This window comes from Lutzomyia longipalpis, chromosome 1 (assembly GCF_024334085.1).
Source record: "Lutzomyia longipalpis isolate SR_M1_2022 chromosome 1, ASM2433408v1".
Classification (NCBI taxonomy): domain Eukaryota; kingdom Metazoa; phylum Arthropoda; class Insecta; order Diptera; family Psychodidae; genus Lutzomyia; species Lutzomyia longipalpis.
Genome location: NC_074707.1, coordinates 37,673,196 through 37,698,437, shown reverse-complemented (window position 1 = coordinate 37,698,437; position 25,242 = coordinate 37,673,196). Strand labels below are relative to the sequence as shown.

Below are 25,242 nucleotides of genomic sequence, written 5' to 3'. Positions count from 1 at the left end.
GAATTCTCTCCTCTCTCGGGTGCATTGTGCAGCACACACCATGTTCTCATATATATAATACTTTTCTCATCTCACCAAATTATCCGCACACCATTCTTTTGAGAATTATGATGGAGGACCAAAGAATATGGCTTTTGTAGCTCTTGTATAGTTTCTTTTTAAAGTATAAAAAAAAATTGCATAAAGAGCAAATTGAGATTCTATAGCGATTACGCAAAAGTATTTTTATTAAAAACTTCATTTTCAAAGAATCGTTCAAAGTATGATCCAATCTTTGAGAATCTTGACCTTCATGCAACCAATAAAGCTATAATCAATAAATTGTGAAGAGAAATGCAAAAAGTCTGAGATGGAGCAGTTGCATTCAACGCATGCAACTGACCTCGGATTTTCGGAATTTAATTGATTTTCTGTGACGCAACAGCGAATGAAAACTCAATGTATTGAGCTACCTGTATAGAAAAACCGGCGGATTTAATTTTTAAAAAATCAATCCCAAATTAAAAAGAATCAGAAAAGACTGATTTTTTCGATTTCTTAAATTTTGTTTAATCAAGAAAATTTTTAGAAACATTTTCTTGACAAGAAATAATCATTTAATGAGTAAAGTGGAAATTTGACAAAATTGCAAAAAAAGTAAACAAATTCCAAATACGTAAAAATTTAATAAATTGTGATACAAATATTGAGAAACTAATGAAGTATTTTTTATTGGCAATGTTTTACAGCAATTTAAATAAATAATTAAAAAAAAATCTTTTAAATTAAATAATTTTTCTTTATTTCTTCAATTTTTTATCTTTTTCGGTAGATATTTTTCACTATCTTTATATCATTTTTGCAATAATTTTGTCTATTCATACTGCAATCGTCTTGCTACTTATAAAGTTTATGCACACCACCCTTAAAAAATCCAGCAGCTAAAATTTATTCATTTTACATGTTTTATTTAAAATAAAATAGCTTTAAGGCTTTTCAATTTTCCATAAAGTCCTCCATTTAATGCCCAACTCCCGCATTGAAGTGCTTTCCCATCATTTTTCGGGGTAAAATCGATGAAATTGAGCCCAATGGTTGAAAATTTTCTCTCTGTTGGTGTTTTTGGGATATGCTGAAGGGACCGATGTGCATGGAGTATTCATTTCGCACATGTCAAAGCCAGAAGTGACTGAAACTGACATCTCGCATTGTAGGGTGGCTCCGGAGGGGGTGTGATGCCTAGGCCGTCGTTCAACAGTGTGTCCCTCTCACATTAATTTCGCCAGATAGAGGAGAGTCTGTGCCTCACAAGACTTTGGGTAAAAAAAGACGCACCACGACATATAAACCCACTTTTAGTATATGAGAACGACGAATAAACTCCCGCATGTTTGATTTATTGCACGGGGGGATGAAGCGCGGGGGTTGCGTTCCTTCGGGGTAAGATAGATAAAATAATTTTAAGCGTGCTAAACACCCCCGGATGTGGTTTTGGATTTTGGGTTGTAGGAATGATTGAGTTCCTCACCATCCGAGGAAATGTAGGAAGGGAGAATGGTGGAGAAGTGCGGGATAAAATGGCAATTTGGGCGATATGCGAAAGACAACACCAGCATATACACGTAGGTTTGGGTGGAATGGATGCAGATTGGCAATATACACTCCATAAGTCACGATCGGAATGTTTTGGCAGTCAGGAACACATGTAAAAAGCGCCCGAAGCTCGATTCTCCTACTCTCTTCTGCTCACCATGCTTCTTCCAATGATTTTGAGCGCTATATAGCAACACGTAATTGCGACCGAGAGATTGGTAATTTATTCCATGGAGAATTGTTAGTTCGCAATGGAAGTGCAATTGAAAATTAACAATGTTGTAAGACATATTCATTTATGATGCTGATGGACACGAAAAAAATTATAAGAGTTTGTGTAGAGCTCATGAGATAGACGAAAAATTCATAAATATACATATGACGCCACGAACCCGGAATATTGCGGACATTTTGGACCATATAGGTACCTATACCTATGTACATATACCTTGAGGAGCGATGAGCGCGAATGGAGAGTGTTCATTTGAACTAAATTTGGACTTGAAGAAATTCAATTTAATTATAGGCTGTCAGCAGTGTTGAATTCCGAAAGGGGTACAAAATGTTAATTGCATAGAAGTGAATCGAGATCATCATCATATCGGTATAGCATAATAATTTATGATTAAAGGTTACCCACTCAACGGTATGATGATGATTGCTGTGGAATTCAGACAACACTCTCATAATCCAACAATACTTTCAGAATTCTTCTGACTCTGCAAAGCTCTCACTCATCCACTGAAAAATCAGATTGTAATTCACAGTTTGTGAAAGAAGGATGGGTCGTTGGATGGTGAAGAGAAAAAAAAGTAACATTATGAACCTCATGCCCATGTTGGACGTCAATACATATTTTTATTATATAGACAGAGCATAAATGGGTGTTAGTGTTAATTTAATCAAAATCACATTGAAATAATTTAAAGCAAAGAGAGGGCAATTCCGTGTGGTTCGTATGAATTATAAATTGGATAAAAATTAAACTCATTTACGTTGAATTATTAGACACACTGAAGCTGCGCCTAATGATGAAATATTTATTCGATGAGAACAAATTACGATTCCAAATGGACTTGTGATCTAGAACAAATGGCCAATAATTTCTCCATTGGGCTCCGTTGTATATTAGGTTTGTTTTTTTTTGCTACATGTTCTTTTTGTTGTTCTCGCACCGCGCACCGAAGCGAGCAGTCTGCCAATAAAATGCTAAAAATCTCCACAGAGAACAAACCCCAAAAAGAATAAGATAGAGAGAGAGGGAAAAAATGAATCTTCGCGATGCACCCCAAGGAGAGACCTCGTTTGCGAAATCGTCGATGTAGAAAATGCAGAATAATTGACAGGAAAATTGCCTTAGTAAAGTGGATCAAGCCAAGCATCTGATGCTGCCTCATTTGCATGTCTCGATCGTTCTTGATCTCAATTGAGAGACCATATCGGAGTCCTTGATCGCTGCAAATAGCACAAGAGAATGAACACCACTCCAGAGGCGACCGTTGCACATAAGAACGCAAATCATATGTCCCGATATCCGTGAGATCTTCCACTTCTTTTTCTGCACCATCATCCCGCGCACATTGATCGACGCACGGATCGTACAGCGGCAGGGCGCGCAGGGGGTATGCTATGCGGTTCATCGTTTAGCCATTTTTGCAATGAACGCGGGGGATTTAATTATTTTTGTTTGTCACACCGTGATTAAGCGGATTTCATGAGATTATGATGAAGAAAGGTCAAGTTTTTGCGATCGTTTGCATTTTATATCTCGAGTATGGATTAGGCCTTAATTTTCTTCTAGATCTACCTTGAGAAGAGGCTTATATTACGTTGTCAACATTGTCAGGCTGTTTAATGTTTCGTTCATTGACCCGAAGATGAATGAAAAATTCATCGAAACGTCTCTAGACATTGAAGAATAAAACGATTTTCAATAATTTCTTTCTCATTTTTCTTTATTTTTTTTTGTTGATAATTTTCTCTCATTTTCTTGTCAACAATTCCACTTACATTCAATTAGTAAAAGAGAATATTATATTTGTGGCATTCTACACACGTCAAAAAACATTCCTAATCATTAATTTTCCCACTAATTACCCCACAAGGACCGTTAATTGATTTTCAATGAACTTGATCACCAATTTACCTGGTGCCCACCTTTCTTTTTCCCAAACCACGGGCGCGCGCGCGAGAGTGGATAAATGACCATTTTGCCAAAATATCTAATTTGTTTTTAATCGTTGAGAAACAATTTATTGCTGAAAAATTGCTCGTGAACCTTTCAAGTGGCATGATTTAACAAAGTCGTCAATTTTTTGCAGACAACTCACGACGAGATAACTTGGCCTTTACATATGGTAAGAACTCTTTTGCAAATGCCACTTTTTCGTGAGTTCTCTTTAAGTTTTTTTTGTCATCTGAAATCTCTATTTAATCTCAAATTAATTTGTTATTTTGTCATGAGTGTCTTCTATGAGTTGTGGTTGTTTTTCTTTTATTTATTTATTTGTAATGATCTTGTGCAGATACTCTTATTTGTTTTTTTTTTTTTTTTTTTGAATGAGCAATTCGTTACTCGCAAGATCGCGGTTTAAAATCTTTCGCTGGAGCAGCAAGAGAGTCAAATTTATCCACTTTCTTGACAAGTTCATTGATTTTAACCCGTTTTGAGCGCATCTACTCAAAATGCATCAGACGTCCGTATCGCTTCGATAATAGTTTTCTGCAATGTGTATTTTATTTAATATCTTTACCTCGTTTTATTTTTCTTACTTTTATTCGTGTGTGTAGTGTATGTGTGTGCATTTTGCCTCATTGGTGATTCTCTTTTATATTACATTATATGATACCTCCGGTTGTAGTTCGCTGTTGATCGTGTGATTTATGTAGATTTTTGCTCCCATAATCACAAAACTTCTTGTAACATTGCGCGGTTCTGTTGATATGGGGCAGACTTTCTTTGCGCTCGACAAGCTCGCTCTTGATATCTTGATTCCATTGCAAATGTTCCTGCCTATTGGCGATGGACTGATACACACACTCTTACAATCTCCGGGTATATCAATCACAGATCAACTAAAAGCAATGTCCTACTTTTCTTGAGCATCTCACAGCACATACGCTCCTTCATAGTGAGTAGAGGCGCTCATTTGTAAAGGGGAGAGTATAAGAAGAAAAAAAAAGAAGATGCGAGAGAAGAAAAGAAGAGCTTTGTGGAGCGATGGCGGAGGAAAAGGAAAATGTGAGGAATTCCATGAGATTTATACATGAGAGAATGAGCTATAAATACAAAATGATTAATCCAAAAGATTTTTTCCCCGTCAACGGCGTCTCACACCCCCCGTTTTCACCATCCAACATAATCATTTTGTATGTATAAATTAACGCTGAAATTCTTATAAGCCGCTTATCTGCCTTGTTCGATCACGACACCGAGAATATTTGATATTTTCTCTCGATTACTGAGAATTGACGCGCGAGGGAATCGTATGTAACGACAAAAATGATCACAGAATCGCTGTCACAACAATTTTTCTGTCGCAACACAGAAACTGAGTTTCACATGAAACTCTCTGGGACGTTGGATTTTGCTTTTATCTGGCTTATGGGATGCGAGAAGTTGAAGAAAAAAAAACGAAACTTATAATGTCACTCTTATCCCACAATCGATCACATTTTTTTACAATGGCTGGGAATTTTCTTATTTTAAATATCTAACTTATATGCTGTGGTTGGGATTGATTTTGAATGAGAAATTGTAGTTGTAGAGTATCGAGCTTTTCTTTGGGGTGGGTCAGTTGAATTTTTTATCATTCTTACCGGGACAACTAGCGCCATGTCATTGTTTGTAGATTTATTTTAATGGCTTTATTGCAAAACTGCTTGATCGATTTTATATTATTAAATCAAATATTAACTTTATAGATTTTTTCACTCATTAAACAAACTGGAGCTTTCACCAAAATTTCGATCCACGAAATGAAATTTTCTTCTTTCATAAATTTCTCAACTTTCAAATTTATTTCAAAAGAATTTTCTGCTAAAGAAACCCACGAGTTTCGCAGTGAATTCCACATTATCTAAAAGGGGCATAAATCAGGGTGTACCAAAAGTGGGATGGCGAAGTATACTGGAAATTGTTTGTTTATCCATCCCTTCAATTGCACACGGCGGCCCAGACGAGGAGAGAGGTTGTTAATTGCCAATGAAGATATTGGAAAAGTGCTCTAACAGCGTGTTTCCAATGGCCCTCGAGACCACATCCAAAATGATCTTGGAGCATCTCTGTGTGAGCCATATGGGGCGCGTCTGAGACTTTGGTTGCTGCGCATCTCCCCTCCTGCATAAAACCGCACACAAGAATACCCACTTGAGAGCTGAAGTGGTCTTGTCGATAAGATGAGGGTTCTCTGGGAGGGCCCCATAAGAGGCTCTCATGCCGGGAACACACACATAACCAACACCAAAAGCCTCAAATGACGATGCACCATTGCTTTTTCCGCTCCAGGGGCCACTCGATGGGTGACAATGAGAGGGATGTTGCAATTAAATTGATTGATTTCCAGCCACTCGGAATTAATATTCCATCTAGGGGCTACAAGAGGTTTTTCCGAGGGAACAATTTGGGGTGCAATGCTACATAGGAAACACTCAGAGTTTGATATTTGATGCAATTTATACTTGATTTTCTTGCCGAAGATTAAATCGAATTCATTTGAATTTTCCCACCAGAGGGCTGAGCTTTTTTATGAGTGACACCTAGCGTTAAATTCAAATTAATCAAAAATGCCTAAAAACCTGCTATTTATTGCATTAACATACCCTTTTTGCATATTCTTCCAAAACTCCTGAATTTTACAGCAGAAGCAATTTAATTTCCACAACAATCACTAAATTAGATTTCTTCTTCGAAACTTTCCTTCAACTTCCTCCACGTCATGATGCCAAAGAAAAAAACTGCTCGAGTTTTTGTGTTCCACATCTCTTACTACCAGGAATGCGTGGGAAAATATTTTCCATACAACTGCAATGGTTAAATTAGTAGCAATATAAAATAGAGAAAGAATCGTAAAGTGTCTCGCGATGGATTTTTATGAAAATCATAAATTATGCTGGTAGAGACGGCGGTCGAGTCTTATTTTTGCATAAAATTCCATTTAAATTGACATTTTTGCCGGGTAAATTGTATCACGGCGGAGAGGATGCCGAAGGGGTAACAATGTGTTGTAAAAATGAATGAAAATATACACTGTTAAATTAAATTTCACTAAAAGATACAATAAATGTTGCTAAATTCTTATTTATTAAATTTTTCAATACAGAATCTCAGAACATTTTTTCCAATATGAAAAATTTAGATAAAATATAATTCAGTTTAGAACTTTTCAAGAAATTTCTCTTTACACTGTAGTACATGTAAGAAAAGTGCGGGAGAAGTCAATCGGAAGGCAGTTGGGAGTCATGGAGTTGTCCAACTTGTTGCTATATAGCCGCTGTAGATTTTACCAATTGAAATGGTGCGATTTCTTGCAGAATTCGTCCCCCACATCCTCCCCATAATGGATGCTCTCTTATTGCGATGATGCGCGTCGTGGCATTTGCAATACACTTTGCGCACCGAGATATGGTAAATGGCAGTAATACCTGTCCATGGGGCCCACGCAGAACATAAAGTACCTTACACATTACCCGAGGAGAGGGCTCTTCTTGCCACTATCTCACCGTGGAGTGCAAATTTTTCAAGCCTGGTGCAAAATTCAATTTGATTCTCCTTCATTTTGTGTGATCTTCTTCATCTTCGCCATTGTTGTGTGCACTTCTCTTGCTCCTTCTTTTTTTTTCACCAGTCCACGCAGCACAAGATGTGTGGAATCCCAGGGAGCGTCTCTAATGAGCCTTCTGCCAGAAAATGTATAATAGTGACAATTTGCAGAGCAGACACCCACTTGTGACGATCTGGAATGCACATTTTGATGTCCCAAAGAAGATAGAGTGACGTGAAATTTGTTATTCTGTCCCCTTCAGAGACATCTCCTGCAATCATCTCGCGCGAATGTACTCTTCCCGCCCAAAAGTTGACTCCTTTTTAAGCTTTTTACTCATATTTTTTGCTTCACTGTAACACAGAATTGAAGGGTACACTCAGAACAAAATGCCCGTGAAAGAGTTAGTTTATTTGGTTACAATGGAGACGCCTGGTTGTTGTATTTTCCTTTTAATTTTCTTACAAAATTGAGTATTATTGAAGATGGAGGCGCCTGGTAGCCACCAAACATTTCTATTAGACCGTAAAAAGCAGTGGAGACGCCTGGTTGGGGATCTTCTTCAATATAGAGGCATTAGGAAATCAAACAGGAGTATTAGCAGTGGAGACGCCTGGTTTTACCAGGCACCCGAAACTTTAATAAGAAAAAATCGTCTTCCTTTGCGAACTTAATAAAGAAAATCTCCTCTCGCAATCTCTTCATCCCGCTGTGATTTTATCAATAAATTTCAAGAAGAAATTCCCCATTTCTCCGAGTGTACGGAGTAATTCCACATGGTTGGATTATTTTCACATGAGACCGGACAATATTTGTTGTCACATTTTCTCTGCTCAACTTCTTTCTCCCCCTCGGTGTGTGTGCGGAGATTCCAAGGCTGAGATATTGTTTGAACAAGCCAAAGTAACCATCGAGGAGGAAGTGAGATGGAAGGGAAGAACCAAGAAAAGACAAGAAGTGCCTGATAAAGCTGACATTAAATAAATCACGCGCCAGAGAAAAGCTGATGTCTGTATTACATCTGTGAGTCTTGAGAAATTTGTTTTATTGAGTGGGAACACTCGCCATGTAAAGTCAATCATAACGCGTCCAGTTATAAGAGTTGGTGTCCCACAACGTGTAGAAGTTTGTTTATGCGTTGTAATGCGATTAGTGGGCAGAATTAGTAGGCAAAGTTGATTTTTTTGTGAAATTCAGTAAATTGGTGCATAAAAATGGTCATATCTCAGGTTCTATAACACCTACAGAAATTTCTTGACTAGTTATGGAAAGGTCTTAAAATAAGCTAGAATATGGGATAAATTTTGATACTTTTCAAGGTCACCTCTAGAACACAAAATGGCGGCTTTTTGTTTTACTAAAACAGTTTTTCGCATTTTTTATCCTGAAGGAATAGTTCTAGAGGTTTCTGATGTTCTAGAAAGTTGTAGAGAATTGCAAAACCTTTAATTTGATACCAAGATGAGCAAAATCGGACAAGCAGTTCAGGAGATATGACTCTTAGAACTTTTCAAATTCAAGAATTTTTCAAACTGCGATATCTTCTAAACGGCGACATAGATTTTCTTCATTTTCGGACTGGTGAAAGATTATTAGTTCTGCTACAACATATCTAAATTTAAAAGATTTGCCTAATGGGGATTCGGAGATATTGCCCCTTAAAGTTAGGCAATTTTTGTTTTTGACTTTAGCGCCTCTTGCGGCCATTTTAGGAACTCGGAATGTTCTAGACAGTTGTAGGGCTTCTTGAAACCTTTCATTTGATACCAAGATGGTCAAAATCGGTTACGCCGTTCTCAAGTTATATCGAAAAAACACTTTTTGCTTTAGGCCGCCATATTTGCTAAACCGCTTGACCGATTTTCAAGTATGAATTATCGATGAAAACATCTCACTGAGCCCTACAACATACTAAAATTTCAGACCTCTAGCTGTAAGGGAAGTGGTTGACAGTATTTCAAAATGGCGGACGGCGGCCATCTTGGATTTTGAAAATGCGAAAAAATGAAATTTTACACCCACATTTCTATATAAAACTTCAAACCGGAAGTCTCTATCTGTTACCGTTCTCGAGTTATAAGGCAAAATGACGACCACCGGCAGGATAACCGGCAGGATAACCGGCAGGCCGGCCGGATCAAAAATTTTCCACCACCATTTTCGTAATGTGGGATGTCTAAAACGTGCTCATACCAAGTTTGAGCCCGATCTGAGGTGGTCGGTTTTTCCGACGATTACAATACTTGGTGTTGGCCACGAAGTGGAACACCAACTAATAGTCAGACATCAAGTGTTATACAGTTGCAATCACTCGACTCTGAGATTGTGGAAAATGCCACCAAAGAGGAAAAACATACACTTTGTTGCACCATCGCGAGGGAAACGAATATCAAGCAAAAAACAGAGGGCTTTCCAAACGCATTGGGAGCTTTCCAGATGTGGGAAAATCCATGCGGAAAATCTAGTGGGATATGTCACAATGCAAGAGATGTCAAAAGGATGGCAGGAGAAAAAATGACAAAGCACTTTTCCGGCTGATCTAGAGAATTTTTGAGGAAAACAAGAAAATTCGGGCAAAAGGGCGCAGTCAAAACATATAATAATTACAGCCAATAAATCCCCATTTTTGGCCAATTGAAATTTTCTTTAATTACAAATGGGCCATCTCGTAAATTTCCACGAGCACTTGAGCTGCTGAAAAGTGAAACGGCCATTCAAATCATTCTCTCTCCATTCAAATATAAATAATCTAAAACTGCTAATAAATTTTACAGCGCCACTTGAGGAATCTCTCTCCTCCAGTATTCAAAACATTATTTAAACTCTCCTCCAAATGGGTTTGGGGGCGAGATTTTCATTTGAATTTATGTACACACCATTCGGGAAAATTAATCCACTTCAAATTGTTTAAATTTAGAACATATTTTATAATATGGTTTTGTGCTTAATTGCCCTGCCTAAGCCACGCACGCACATATTCAATGAAGTTGTAAAGAGCATTTTATTTGCCTATATTACCCCCTTCATTTCACTTGTTGTGCCTTTTTTTCCTCACCATTTACAACATCGTATCAATTATGTTTGGTACTCAAACACTTTTGCTATGTATGTGCTCCATGCCACCACACAAATATTGGGCAATACACAACATTCCGCCAGCACAGCAAGAAAAACAACAATTAACAAATGTTCTTTATCAAAACGCATGTGGTTTCCACCGATAAAGTCCACCCAGTGGGTTTCCACGAAAAAAAAAAACAAGGGAGGAGAGTGAGCAAGAGTGCTCACAACTCGCGTGTTTGTCTTCCTAAATCATGCTCCAAATTGGATTAATGTCGAGGACTTTTGTTCTGGAGAACATTCTCATTTGTTTTTCTTCATTTTCTCTCCTCTCGCTCTTGCTCACTCTTGTGGGCACCCAAGTGCTCCCCAAACCCATTGAATTCCATTAAAGAACGTCACGCAGATTGGAGAAGAAGTACAAAAAAATATATAAAACTAAACACTGAGCATTTTGATTTCAGATGAATTTCGTATAATTTGAATGATTAAAAAAGATTCAAGAAAAAAATTAAGGCCAGTGATCTTATTCATGAGAGGAGATGGAATTAGAAGAAATAGCAGAACGCAGCTCTTCTGAAGATTCCGCTTGATTTGTGATAACACATTTCTCCATAGCAGAGTGGGAATGTCTCAATTATGAACAGGAAAAGAAGTTAATTTTTTGGATGGGTTTTGCTGTGTGAAAAATGCAAATTCCTGATAAGCATTTTGTCAGCCAATAAATCTATCAGTCGTATGAAGGAATTAAGAGATATAGAAATGGGTAGATTAGAAAGTAACTAAAACATTTGCATATTTGGAGAGTCAATTCCCGTATTTTCATATCATTATGATTAGATGTAATAAATAACTCCGGATGTGTGTAGAATATTTCTTTCGAAATAATTATTTCTATGATTGTAACAAAGCTGCATTTTAGCCAGTTTGTCAGTAAACATTATTTTGAAAACATGAAATTGTGAATTATTTATTTATTTTCACAACAAATTGTTGGTTATTCTGGCAGTCAAAATAGTGTCAGTGAGACGTGAGAAAAATTTAATAAAGTACTCAATAAGCCCACACGGTAATTTTGCATAATAAATTATGTCACATTAAATTGATATTTTAATAAAAATGTTTATTTAAATGAAAATTATCGTGAAATTGAGACAGTAAGATACGTTAATTGACTATTTGGACAAGAAATTGCTGCTGAGGCTGATAATTTTTAATTTAATTGTAAAAATGACAAATATGTTGTGAATTTTTTATTTTTAAATTTTATGGGAAAGGCAATGAATTTACGTTGAATATTTTACTTGAATTTAGAGGTCTTTTTAATGATTGTCGTTAAAACAATTTTCTCTTACAATGCAAACAAAAGACTCTACATTTTATTATTGAAAAATTTAATTAATTTCCTTCCGGAAGTTTTTAACGGAAAATTCTTATCAAGAGTTTTTTTTTTAAATTATTTTCTTTTGAAAGAAAAAAGAAATTTAAATTCATTATAATAAATTGAGCAGAAAATTTTAAATAACCGTGCAAAAGAGCAGAGAAATATTTATCATTTCCTCACCTTCATGGTCATTTAAGTGCTCTGTCAATTCATCTTTCTGCCACTGACCTCTGGTTGTCTTCCTGTATGTGAAAAATTCAGAGAATTTTCACTTTTAGCACAAATCCGCCGTGGTCCAAAATTCTGGCTAATAAATTTGAGATTAAGTTCCCATTTCTCTACTTTAAATCAATAAATTGTCGTCTAAAAATATATATAATCTTTTAATTCATCCCGAATGTGAGACATTCACGCGATGATGAGATTTATGCTCCCCACAGAGAGACACATCTTAAGACACTTTCAGCTGAATTTACACCATCTTATACATACTTTCGGCAGACACTAAGGTGACAATGTGGACAATGGGCCACCCCATGTGAAAGCACATTGCTATCAATATGATTTATCGGGTCTACCCACCTTAAATTTATCCCACCCACGTGAGGTGGTGCATATCGACACGTGGATGGGGATTGACGTGTGCTTTTTACAGCACTGTCTCAGGTGATTTTCACGTGTTCCCCCGGCGCAATGCAAAATGCACAATGTCACTGAACTTGTGTCACAAGTCGTTGTTGGGTATTGCAAAATTCCAACGGAATAGGGAACGTATGTCTCTTTGAATTTTTCACGTACTTCATCCATCACAGAGGTGATTATCTTGTCCTGTTGCTTCTTACTAGATTAGAGATCTTAAGATTGTTTGTTTTTCAATATTTAACTTACTTTAACCCAGATATATACACAATCTTGCACTAAAATTCTTGAAATTTTGCGAAAAAAGAATATAAAAATCTTCCTTTAACAGAATCCTTTTAATTTTTGAGTAAAAAATGACCTTTTCCCGCCTTTATGAACTTAAAATCAATAAAGAAAATTTGCCGAACATAATGGTTAGATCTGGGTTAATTCTTTATTTTTTACAAGAATTTTTTTTAATCTTTTGCAGTTCTGAAGAAGAAGAAATTCTTCTGGAAAACGTCTTGATAAAGAAAGTCATCTTTCTTTTTATATTTTACAAAACAATTTAAAAAGAAATCTAAATCATTTCAAAAGATTTTCTTCTGAAAAAAAAAATGAAAACTGTTCTAAAATCTTTTGTCTACCTTCTTGGCAACTCTACCCATGCGGGTATTGTTTCCATCCACCATGTAAATATCAATTGAAATTCTAATTTGATTTAGAACCCTAATTGGATACGACGTCTCGTATAATTCCCGCAAGACTCGGAAATTAAATACATATTCTAAAATGGCTAGAAATAAATTTCACTCCGGTGGATTTGCAAATCTCTCTCTGTGCATCAGATCCTCGCAGATTTCTCGTATCCATCTCGAGTTACAATTTGCTGGAGTGCATGAATGCAAAAGAGCAGAGAGAAGAGCAAAAAAAAAATACGATGATCCCTTGCTCGTTGGGAGGTGAATCGCTTTCTGTGTAGTTTTGCTGAAAATTAATTGGAATTAAGCGGGGAAAAATAAATTTTGCAGAAATTTCACGAAGAGTGACTATCGGATGATCGTAAATATCATTAAATTGAAATTATTCTCTCATTTTAAACCATCGTGTGGCAATTGCTTGTCGCGCCTTTTGGGGTTTGCAATATTGGGAATATCTTTTTGAGGATGTCGCCTCATCGCCAAATTTATATTCCACGAACAAATGGCCCCGGGGACCGGGGACGGCAAAGGGGGCAACTTCATTCAGAAGTTATGGTGGTATTAACGGTGGGAATTTATGTGGCCAGAATGTCTCGGAGTCAATTGGCAATCTTCCTTTTGGGTTGCATTGGAAACTTTTATAAGCGAATTTATGCGAGGTGCCTCATATTTCATATTTCACGCGCACGCGGGAAAAAAAATTGGCGGATGCACTGTCAATTCTTACCAACCTCGATCTTCCTTACCACGGCCAGGGTGCGACAATGAAGAAATTTCTTTTCTTCACGCGGGTATAACTTACGAGATTACCGCGCAAAATTCCACGCGCGCAAGACTTTTCTGTTTATCTGCAGAGTGCAGAATAAATTCTACATTTTATGGCATGACACCACGCCAAAATGTCATGTGGACCATGAGGCTTAGGTCTTCTCCGGGTTCATCCTCCATGCGTGCCCGTCACCCCTGAATCACTCGCGCGAGCTCAATGTCATTTTTGTGAATTTATTCGCGAACATCGCATCATCTTGCAATCATTATTGCACCCGGACAGGCTAGAAATGGGGGAGTGTGGCATGTGGCAACGCTGAAGATTCTCTGCAAAATGTATTAGATTGTAATCTCTGTCAAGATGAATTTAAGTACAAGTATTCTTGGAAGGAAAGGCTTGATTTGCAAGCGAATAATTAGGAGGTCTATCATTAGATATTTTTTGGCCTTGTTCTCTTTGGAAGCTCTTGTTACAAAGATTGTTGAGAATTTGTGAATTTTGAATTAGAAATATAGTCATTTTTGAATAATTCTTGAAGATTTAAGTTAAAAGAAGTAATTGAATAAAAAAAACAATTTTATCAATTTAATAAATTCCCTGCAAAATGTACCTTATTTTACTAAGTAACAAACCCCCCTATCTTTGAAAATTCTCCATGAGGTTATCTCTTCCGCTAAAAGTGCATCCCAATTAAAATAGCAGTGCTTTGGAGAAAAAAGAAAGAAATGGAGTCTATTAATTTGCTGACAAATTTATGGGGTATTCCACGGTGCTGTGACGAACCCCCGTCATTGTGGCTAAATGGCTCATCTTTCATGGCGGGCGCGAGAATTTCTCCTAATGTCTGGTGACAGTCTCCGCGCGCGGCATTTACCCACCCAGCTGATACGGTGGTCTATAAATTTTAATTAGCAAACTCAGCAAATCTCAAATATAACCATTTATATCCCACTCCTTGGCGTATTTTTGCATTTTTCTTGTCATCTCGAGATTTCCACGCGATCTGCGCGAGAAAGAAGACTTAAGATGGAGACAATGGAGATTTTATCGTGAAAGATGACGAGAAGAGAGTTAGGGAGGGAAGGAGGGAGTTAAGAGAACCAGAAGGAGATAAGAGGTCGCCAATTTTGGGCCTCTGCCAGCTGGGGAACACGAAGCACACTAATGGGAAAATCCTTTAATAGCAAATCAATACCCGTTGAGAGGCAATTAATTGCAAAATTTATATATTGAAATTTTAATCACAGATCAATGAATTTCTCTCATCTTATGAAACTTCCTCCTCTCTCTGGGAGCGCCTTTATCTCTCTCAGGTGAATATATAATTTAGTACATGAAGCGAAGAAGACTCGTGGAGCATGAGAAATGTCCACCGTTTGCACATTTAATATAAATTAATTTGTGCAAAAATGAGCGGGAAAAGAAATCCGTTCATTAGGTTCATTAACAGAGAAAACGTCGTGGAAAACTTTCGTGAGCTCTTTAAGCGTACCGTGATATATGACTTTTGTTCACTGCTCCACTGAGTGGTCTGAGAGAGGAAAAATAAACGAGACAGATGAGGAAAATTGCGATTTTTCCTCTGAGGATTTTGCACACAATCCATTGCGAGAATAGAGGTGCGGATAAACCCGAGAAATCTCTTCGTATCGCTGATTCTTCTTTACTTTGCCGTTGTGTTTGTATTAAATTAGTTAATCTGAATTAATAGTTAAATACTCACTATCTAGAGGTCGCCCTTGTTGTTAGTTTGTTTTTTTTTAATTATTAATTCTTTTAGTAAAATATTATTAGGAAAATTCCAATTAAAGGATTTTTAGCTCAGTTTAGATCTACCTACCTACCTATAAATGCCGTCAATAATTAAAATAATTTTCACAAAACGTAAAAAAACGACCACTTTTCCGTTCATAAACTGTCAGAAGCAGCATCATCACCCCTATTCAATTACAATAACAGCGAATAACTTTCTTCAACCCTCTGCTGTTGAAAAAAAAAGACTGCGACTGTCAGCAATTTTCTCAGCGACTCATCAAAATAGAGATAGAAAAATTCCACAATTTTCCCCTGCACTGCTCATCACTCCTCGCAAACATCCAAGAATTATCGCTTCTTAATGGTTTTGGCAAAAGAGATGTCTTCGCGCGGGGATATTTTTGTTTTGGGATTTAAACTGAGAAAAAAAGAAACTCCCCACGTTGTTTTTTTCCGCCATATTGCAAAATCCCACGAAGGCGTTGGGACGCCAAAAAGTGCGTCTTCAGCGTGGCAATGTTTAATTTTCTAGTGGGTTGATTGCCGTCATGATTGACGTGGACAGGTGATTATTGTGTACCCCATCTAATGTGAGGAATGTGTGCGGCAAAGGGGGCACCATCAGCGGCATTTGAGTGTGTGGAGAGACAATTTAAAAATAAATTAAATCGACAGGGGAAGAATGCATGCGAGGTTGGGAATTTAGAATATTTCGCGCATCGCGTACAAAGGCACGAAAAGAGAAATATGATGAGACATTTGATTTATGCACCCAAATTGTAAAATTCAATTGAGAGTGAGAAAGAGGATATCTCGGCTGAGGGGCGGGCGGATCACGCGCGCAGCTTCTTGTGCGGACTCCTCAAATGCCCACCCACGTGGAAGACAAATCACCATTTTACCTTTTGGTGCGTCTTTTCCGCGAATTCAACGCAATTACACGCATGTCCTTCGCGCCCAGCTTGCGCCCAAGAAGTCCACCATGTGGACTCTGCTGAAACCAAGAGGGTGGTCAACATACCCCGCACTGTGTGTGATTAATTGTCCCTGCCATGGAATCAGCACACCAAACCCGACCGACAAAAAGCAGGACGACGAGCAGAGCTGCTTAGCAAAACAACCTGCAGTGCTGTGCCTCAGAATTAATGGACTTTGGAAAGTAGAGTTAATTAAATAAATATTTGTGTAAGTAAGTTAGACCAAATGACCGTTGAATTTCAAAATTGACAAACAAAACTCCAAATGTGGTCAATGTCCGGCTGTCGGTCGTTTTCGTCTCACATTCGCCTTTATTCGTGCATCTACAGCTGACGTTTAATTGAAAAAATTTTTAACGGCTTTCATTTCGCTAATTAGATCGCTCCCGGCAGATTTATGTGATCCATTAAATATTTTGTGGTTATTTTATTGCCTCAAAATCTAGATCAGTCACTTTATCGGGGGAATTGCCTAAAAGGTGTCGATGAAATAATAAAAATTTTTTTGACACAAAATACTGTCCTATATATAATAATGCTATTCATACATCAACACTCTAACTTAATTGGGAGTGACGCGAAGATAAAAGTCGGTGGAAAGTGCTAACTCTATAAATTAATTCGACTTATTTTTTCTTAGAAGTCTCTTTTTACGGACTGTCTAAATTTAGTCCTGATTGCAGTTCTATTTAGGTCGTAGTCTCAGATTAACTTTAAGCTTAGAGTTAGTAGTTTATGTGAATTTAATTAATTCGAATCCTTAAATTTTCTTTAAAAATTGGAAGTTAAAGAATGAATTATAAATCTATATTAGTCCTTAATAATTGTTCCTTAATCAGAAAAAAAATTAAATTGATTTTATTCAAAATATCAAATCAATTCTTTTAGAGAATAAAGTATTAAAGAAGATTATAAGAAACTAAATCAAATAAAACTAATTTAACTTAATAAAATAAATTTTCCTTTAACATAGGGTTGCATTACACTTATCCTTAGCACGTTAAACGCCTTAAACCATAATATAGATCAACTCTTGATACAAACAAACCCGTAACCACAATTTTTGAACTTTTTAAGTGTCTGAAAACTTCCCCCCATTTGTGGGGTATGGAATGCATGGCAAACAAATTTCCTCAAAGTGATACGACGGGGGGTAGACTTAAGGTGGAAAATTTCGTGAAATCGATCCAAACACGAATATATTCCCCATGTTTTATACATTGTTTAATTCCTGTTTTCCGCTGCCAAAAACACGATTGCCGAGGAAATCAACACACAACACACCGGGTGAGCCAGTCAATTCCCGTGACTTGGAGCCCTCCCCCCGTAGACTTGGAATGAGAAAAAAAAGAAGAATGGAGGGAGCGATGTATTCCTCCGAAAAACCCCGCACTTTTCATCCTTCAATTTCCTATCAAGCAAACAGAAGCGCCATTGTGAGTTGTCTGGCATGCGATGTGTCTCCCCCCTTTTCATATCAAAATCATCCCCGTCACATGGAAAATGGCATGGTTCTTCGCGCAACACTGGAAAATTTATTCATGTTCATGTGTGGCGTTTCGGGTACATTTTGTTTTTCCCAACATTCACCCACCCCCTGCTCCCTCCACCCACCCCACCCTCCACACAGCGTTCAATGGTATTTGGGAGCTTTGCTTAAAATGTGGAGGGCGGCGTAGTGAAAGGGCGGGAAAAAACGTGGTGGGTTGGTGGTGGCGCGTGTTTTCCACGGATCGAACACAATTTTTCTGCAATTTTCGATTGATTTATTGAAATTTCCACCAAGTGTTTCCCTTTTGGTGTTATAACTTGTCTTTCTGCCACGAAGAAGACACCCCGTGAGTGCTTTTTCAAGCCAATTTTTGAGCACGCTGTATTTGGTGGTAGGGTATTTAAAGATTTGAAGCTCCAATTGATTGAATGGAAAATGAAAATATTATTTTAACCTTTAAAGATTTTTTTTAAAGGAAAATTTAAGCTAATTAGGGAGTGTTTTTAAGGGCACTTTTTCTCATTAAGAACTTGAATAATTTTCTTTTCTATTATGAGGAGAATTTTCAATTTCTCTGCAAATATTTCGAAAAAAGAAAAATCGAGCAGTTATGTACATTTTTTTTGCATTTAATTCAACAAGAAATTCCTCTGGACGTTCCTGTAGTGTTTGTCTATTTAAATTCTTACTCTTCAGCAATGTTTTTCAACTTCACCATCTCTTTTGCATTGCTGAGGACTATTTGTCCAGAGCCTCAAGCTAATTTCTTCATTCTCACTGGGTGAACGAACAATATTGCAAGAGAAATTGACTAACTCGAAGCCTCTTTGAGCTGCTTCTTGCCACACTCTGAGAATTAGCATAAAATATTGGCTCTGACCATGAATGAACATTGTACTCAACTACACTCCATATTGCTAATTGTAATAACAAGAAATTAAAGCAAATAAGACCAGAGAATACAAAATGCCACACTAAAAAAAATATAGAATTTTCTCTTTAATTTGTTTTCCACTCTGTTTTTGTCTCCGAAGGAATTTTGAATTTCGTCTCCCGGATTTCGTCTTTCTTTAAAGACGTAACACAAACAAAAAATATCCCATAAAATTTTTATCAAAACACACAATAAATTTCCACGCGGTGTATTTAGAGCGAATTCCAATGATAAAAATAGGTCATTGAGGTTCATTTAGTTTTCTCGGCTCCCCTGTGTGTATTTAAAATAATCAGGAGGAAGCATTTTTAGCATTTTGCCGTGACCAAAATATACTTTTTGCGAGAATTTCCCGCCTACAAGTTGGTGTCTTTCTGTGCCAAAATTTTCACGCACTCAGACATCTGTCATATCCGTCAATCAATCAATTTTCCACCAAAGTATCTTCTCTCGTGCAAAATTGCAAAAGGAAGTTTTCCGACATGAACGCACAGGAAGATCGATAAAGAGAACTTTATTGAATGCACAAAGATTGAAGAGCTTTTTTTGGGGAAGCTTTAAAAGTGTATGTCTGGAAGCTCGAATGAACTTTGAATATATATTTTTTTAAAGAATTGTTTAAAAAGATTTTTTAGCATCTGCTACGTACGCAAAAAAAATCGGAAATAGATAAATTAATTTCTCAAAATGATAACTAAATAATTTTAAACTTTTGGAGTTATTTTAAATAGTGCTGCTATCTATGACGCAGCAATTTAGCAGCGGAAAATGTAGCAATGCGAAATTTTGAGGAAAATCCTCAATTTTTACTTCTCCAATTATTCCGTGACTTCCATTTTCATTCTCTCAATGGCAAATAGCTTTTCAGGACGAGGGATTAGGTTGTTTGTGCGGGCCAAACTGCAGACTTTTTCGGGTAGCAAAGGTGCTCCAAGGGGTGCTTGAATAATAAAAAAAAACAGCCCCCGAAGGGCTGTCAGGCAGGGGGCGAAAGTCGACGGGTGAATTGTGTATGTGGACGAAGTTAATCCTCGTGATTTATTGCCATGTGTCACGCGAAATCGACGCGATCGTAACATCTCAGTCAAATCGAGCGTCTCTTGCTGGCCCTCCCTCGAAAAAAGCCCCTCGCTAGGTGGGGGATATTTTGTACAATACCCCACCCGCAAGCGAGTATGGAATATTTTTATTGCCACCCCCATGGGCATCCCATCTAACCCCCACACATACATACGGAAAAGCACATAGCAGGGGTGAGAGGAGCGCACTTGAAATGCAAATTCCCGTATACACGTTCAACCAATTTTATCTGGTTTCGCATTTCGCAGTGAGCTTAAAACCGTTTTCAGCGAAAAAGAATAATGTCCAGCAATTAAGCGTTACCCATTAAAGCAATATATCACAGGAGCACCCGCGTTGAAAGTCCCATAAGCGCAACCTTTCTGCATACGAGCCACAGTGCTTTTGGTGGAGAGTTGAAAGCTCCACTCATGGGGTTGAAATGCATTTGGACGTTGGGGCTGCTGCTTTTTGTAGATCATGCAGGGAGTTCAAGGAAGTGCTAAAAATTCTCAATTGGCGGATATAAAAGGTTTCTCTTTTTTTGTAGATGTATAAATTCGTTAATTCGCTGTGGAAAGTGTGGGAGGTCAAGGGGAGGAAAATTGCTTTATGGTGGTGTACGTGTACAATTTATGTTGGAAGATAATATGAATTTAAGAACTTCTGCATTAAATTATTTATTTTATTTATTTTTTTAATTAAAAAATTACTGCGTCTAGTGCAGACTTCATCGCCAATCTCAATGGAAAAACGGCAGAAAAAATCAAAAATTAAATCTCTTCCTTTTCTGAACTAAAGTATTTTAAGGTGTACATTTTACCTGAACGAATCAAACCTTGAAAGCAATATCGATCCCAAGACAACACTCAATAAAATTCTTATCGTCACGTTTGGTGTATTTAGCGTGAAAGTTGAGTATCCCATTGTGGATTTTTATGTCTCTTTAGCAGAGTTGTGATATTTACCGAAAATTATTGGCAGATGTGATTTATTGGTTGTTCATGAGGTTACCCATCGTGTTTTTGTGTCATCAGCTGCTTCTGCCTTCTTTCACGCCATACACACACACTTCTTAGAACTTTAGCCCATCATCCTGTGGTTTTTCTTGTCATCTCTTTGCGAGTTCCAAGGAAAATAAAAAAGCACCATAAAATTGTACATCAAAAGAATATTATTAAGAAATTGCTTTTTTTCGGTATGTGATATTATTGAGTTTAGCACACCAAAAATAGATTTAGAACTGAGAAACCCTTTATGATGCAGAACACCATGTGCTTTTGGGAGGTATTTTTTGCGCCCTGGAGACTCTCTTTAATTTCATTAGGAATCCAAAGAATTTTCGGGATGGAAGACACCCAGAAAACACAGAAAGAGGGGCCACACTGCCAAAGAGGGTCATTAATCATTTGGCAGCTCCGGGATTTTTGTTATCCTGTATCTACAATTGCCATCAGCTGAAATATTTACAGATACGATTACGAGGATTATGTACCAACATTCGCCTCGAATTTGCTGTACCATGAGGAACCTCATCCTCGTCATTTGACATCATCATTGGCACCCCCTCTCATATTGAAGCTCCTCCTGACATTGGGGACGTGGGTGTGGGTAACATCGTTCGGTAGCAGCCGAATATTTCGCATAGAGCGCAATTTGATTGCAAAATGATAGGAAAAGGTATTTATTTTGTAGCTCAATCCTATGTTCTGGGCCATTTGAGCATACATAGCACATATACATTTATTTCCTCTCCTGCGGCAAAATCTTCTAGTCAGTGCGAAAACTCAAATGCAATTTTCCAAGGGGACCCTTCACCGCAAAATCGATCCCACACCGTCACCCAAAAAAGCACCCTCACCGGAGTAGCAGCAAAAGCAAACAAATCAAACTGCTAAATATTTATTATTAATGAAATTTGGTAAACACCCAGCGCGGGGGCGTTAAATATGTAATTTTTCAAATTGAAAAGAAATTCCCATTGAAACGTGATCGAAATTTTTAGGTACACACAGTTCAATACAGTCAACAACCAGGCGTCTCCACTGTAGATGTATCAATAAAACTTTTATTCCTTCTATAAAAATTATTTATTTATTAATTGAGAAATTATTTATAATTTTTTTAAACAATTTTTATCAGTTTTATAGCAGATAAGGGATAGTCTAATAATTTTAGGAACTCTACAGGAATAAAGTTGCTAGAATATGAAAAAAATCAATAATTTTAAGGACAATTTTTTGGCTTCAAAATCGACCTCTAAAAATTCCTACAAAATTATTAAACCATCCCTTGTCTTTTAATTTTCAAAATTTTTCAAAATATTTTCAAATTTTATTGTCAATATATAGAATTCTCTCACCCTTTTTTGGCAGAATATAACAGAGAGTTATTAAAATCCATTTCAAATTGCACAGAAATACTAAACCTATACATAGCATGAAAACCCTGCAGGAGTGCATTCACCCCATCCCCCCCGTGGAAACATCCCCGAAAAATTCCTCAGCTTGGTAAACACCACACAAAAGCCGGGGGTTGTGCGATTTGAGATTAAAATTAAAATTTAAATTAAACGCAATGCCTGCGTAATCGCTTAACTGTATTATTTCGACACCCTCAGCCATTGTTAATGGATCTTAATGCCGGGGATGGGTGCGAATGTTTGCCGAGTGTGAGATGGGTGAAATTTTTGGTGGAAATCGCCCGAGAATCGCCATTCAGGGGGTGTACACAAATTTCGGCATTTTAAGGGGGGTGTGCTGCTGCCTTTTTGCGCTGTGTGTATGGGAAATGGATAGGGCAGCACACTCTCTCTGGCCAGGGGGTTTGAGACAGACATTGAGCTTCATTTATAAATATACGAGGTAAATTGTCGCTTCGCTCCAATTTTCCTCGCCCCGCTTCGCGGGGGGTTTTGCGCTTCGCGCAAATTTTAGAGAAAAAAAATTGTGATGATTTATACGTTGATTGGAGCCACTCATCAACCCAAAAAAATTGTGATGATTTATACGTTGATTGGAGCCACTCATCAACCCAAAAAAATTGCAAAGAGAAGAAATCATTTTCATACAACATTTCCGGCGCCAAATTCAAAAATTCGCAAAAAAAGCATGAGAGTTATATGGGGGCTACCTGAAGGGGGGCTTCGGGGGGAAAATGGATACGGCCACTCGAAACCGCCTGATATAAGGAGCCTCTGTACCAAATTTCATCGCGATCGGTCAAACGGTGTAGATTTGTATAGCCGAACACGACGGAAGATTACCAACAAACAGACCTTTCTTTATTATATAGATGGGGTGGTTAATGACTCACAAACATTTACACAGACTCACTTCCCATTGCATCGAGGGTTGAATTGCTGATGCTTTACATTAAATCTACACTGATAGCATCAGCTGGTGTGCTCCTCTGGTGGAAAAGGAAAATAAGGGATGCTGGGTTCGTGCTGCAGAATTTTTCAAACCTCAAGAAAATTCTCAGTTTGTGCTTTGCAGTGTCTTTCGTATTTACAGCACCCACCAGAGGGGGGTATTAGATGGTGAATATATGTGTAATAAATAAAGCAAAGTAGTAATCCATCAAGCCAGAGGCACCAAACAGCATTTTACTTAATAAAACTGTAAACAGTTTTGAGATTCAGGATCGAGTCTCTCGGAGCCCAGTGCAAACAAGGACACTACTGGCAGGGAGGCGTATGAATAAATAATCCTACAGCAAAAGGAATACCAAATGAGGACTTGCAAATGGGCGATAGAGGAATGCTGTTGAACCGAGAAAAGGGGTTTTCGGAAAGTCAATGTGAATATATTCAAATGGTTGGGATTTGAATTTTAGCAAGGTTTACATTTTGCCATTTTCAAGCCAAAGAAAATGTGTGTGGGTACAATATATTAATTGAATTGAATTTAGTTGAAGAGAACATGTTGAATGGTGGGAAATAATTTTCCAAAATGGTGTTCATTCGTTTTTTAGCACACCTAGTACATTTTGAGCGGTTTTTGTATGCCATATTTTATTAGAATTAGAGGATAATCCATATAATTAGAAAAACAATTTTTTTTCTTAATTTACAAAATAGATTTTTAAAAAATTAAAATATAACTAAACTAAATTGTCTTCCCCTCTCTTTCTTTCTAGGTGACGCAAGCAATGCTAGTATAGGTAGTGGTGAAGGTACAGGAGAAGAAGATGATGATGCCAATGGCAAAAAGAACCAAAAGAAACGGGGGATTTTCCCCAAAGTAGCGACAAATATCCTCCGAGCGTGGCTGTTTCAACATTTAACGGTGAGTCCCATACAAATAGAAAAATCCTTTTCGCATTCACAACTCCATCATCCCTCGCTATCCGGGGGTGCTGTGCAATCCATGTGACAGAGGGTGGTATCTTCCCCGAGAACATTATCGTAATGCCATATCCATTAAATTCACAGCATCGAGAGAGTTGGTCAAAATGTAATTGAGGTAATAAATCTAAATTTTCCTCAATGTACAACCACAGCACTGTCTCTCTTTTCCCAAGGACTACACACAGTGTGTGTCTCGGGTGTTTTTGGGATGGTTCTTGATGAAGAGGATCCCTATACCACTGGTGGAGGGATAAGCCTTTAATAACGCGAATGGGGAGCTTCAAACGTAAATCACATGTCGAACGCAAAATTTATCTTTCATGTGGATTTTTTATTTTGGGGCTATATTGTATAAGATCCAAAAATCCAGCTGATTTGGCACAAAAATGCGGCACATTTGGGAAAATTCTGGGGCATATAGGTTTTTTTTCCTAAAGAAGTGAATGTCAAGAGATTTCTCAAGAGACCATCTCAATTTAGTGGGTGGGCGGTAAACGAGTTTAACCTCATCGCCATTTAGCTGTCTCGTCCGCTAATATCGTCGTTCCGCAGAAACCGCAGAGCCATTATTTCAAATAAACCATCATCTTACTTGATGAATTACTCACGATTGACGTTTTAAACTCTCTTTTCTCGGGCATCCTCCATGGGGTCGGGATGACTAAAGCAAAACTTGCACATACACAGCACTTTTGGCCAAATTGCCAAAGCACGATGGGCACATACCCACAGCCCAGCAAGCAATCCCGCAATGTACAAGAAAGAAGAAAATTCCAAAGAGGATATCCCCTTTTGTTGCTGGAAG

At 37.6% G+C, this 25,242-nt stretch overlaps 1 protein-coding gene across 1 annotated transcript in view; it reads left to right on the top strand.

Annotated features, from left to right (window-relative positions):
• Positions 1-25,242, top strand: part of LOC129790677 (homeobox protein homothorax-like) — a 135,076-nt gene that overhangs the window by 30,148 nt on the left and 79,686 nt on the right. The window contains exons 4-5 of the mRNA XM_055828377.1: positions 3,894-3,929; positions 24,227-24,375. Of these exons, the coding sequence (XP_055684352.1) occupies positions 3,894-3,929; positions 24,227-24,375 (185 nt within the window). The remainder of the gene's footprint in view (positions 1-3,893; positions 3,930-24,226; positions 24,376-25,242) is intronic.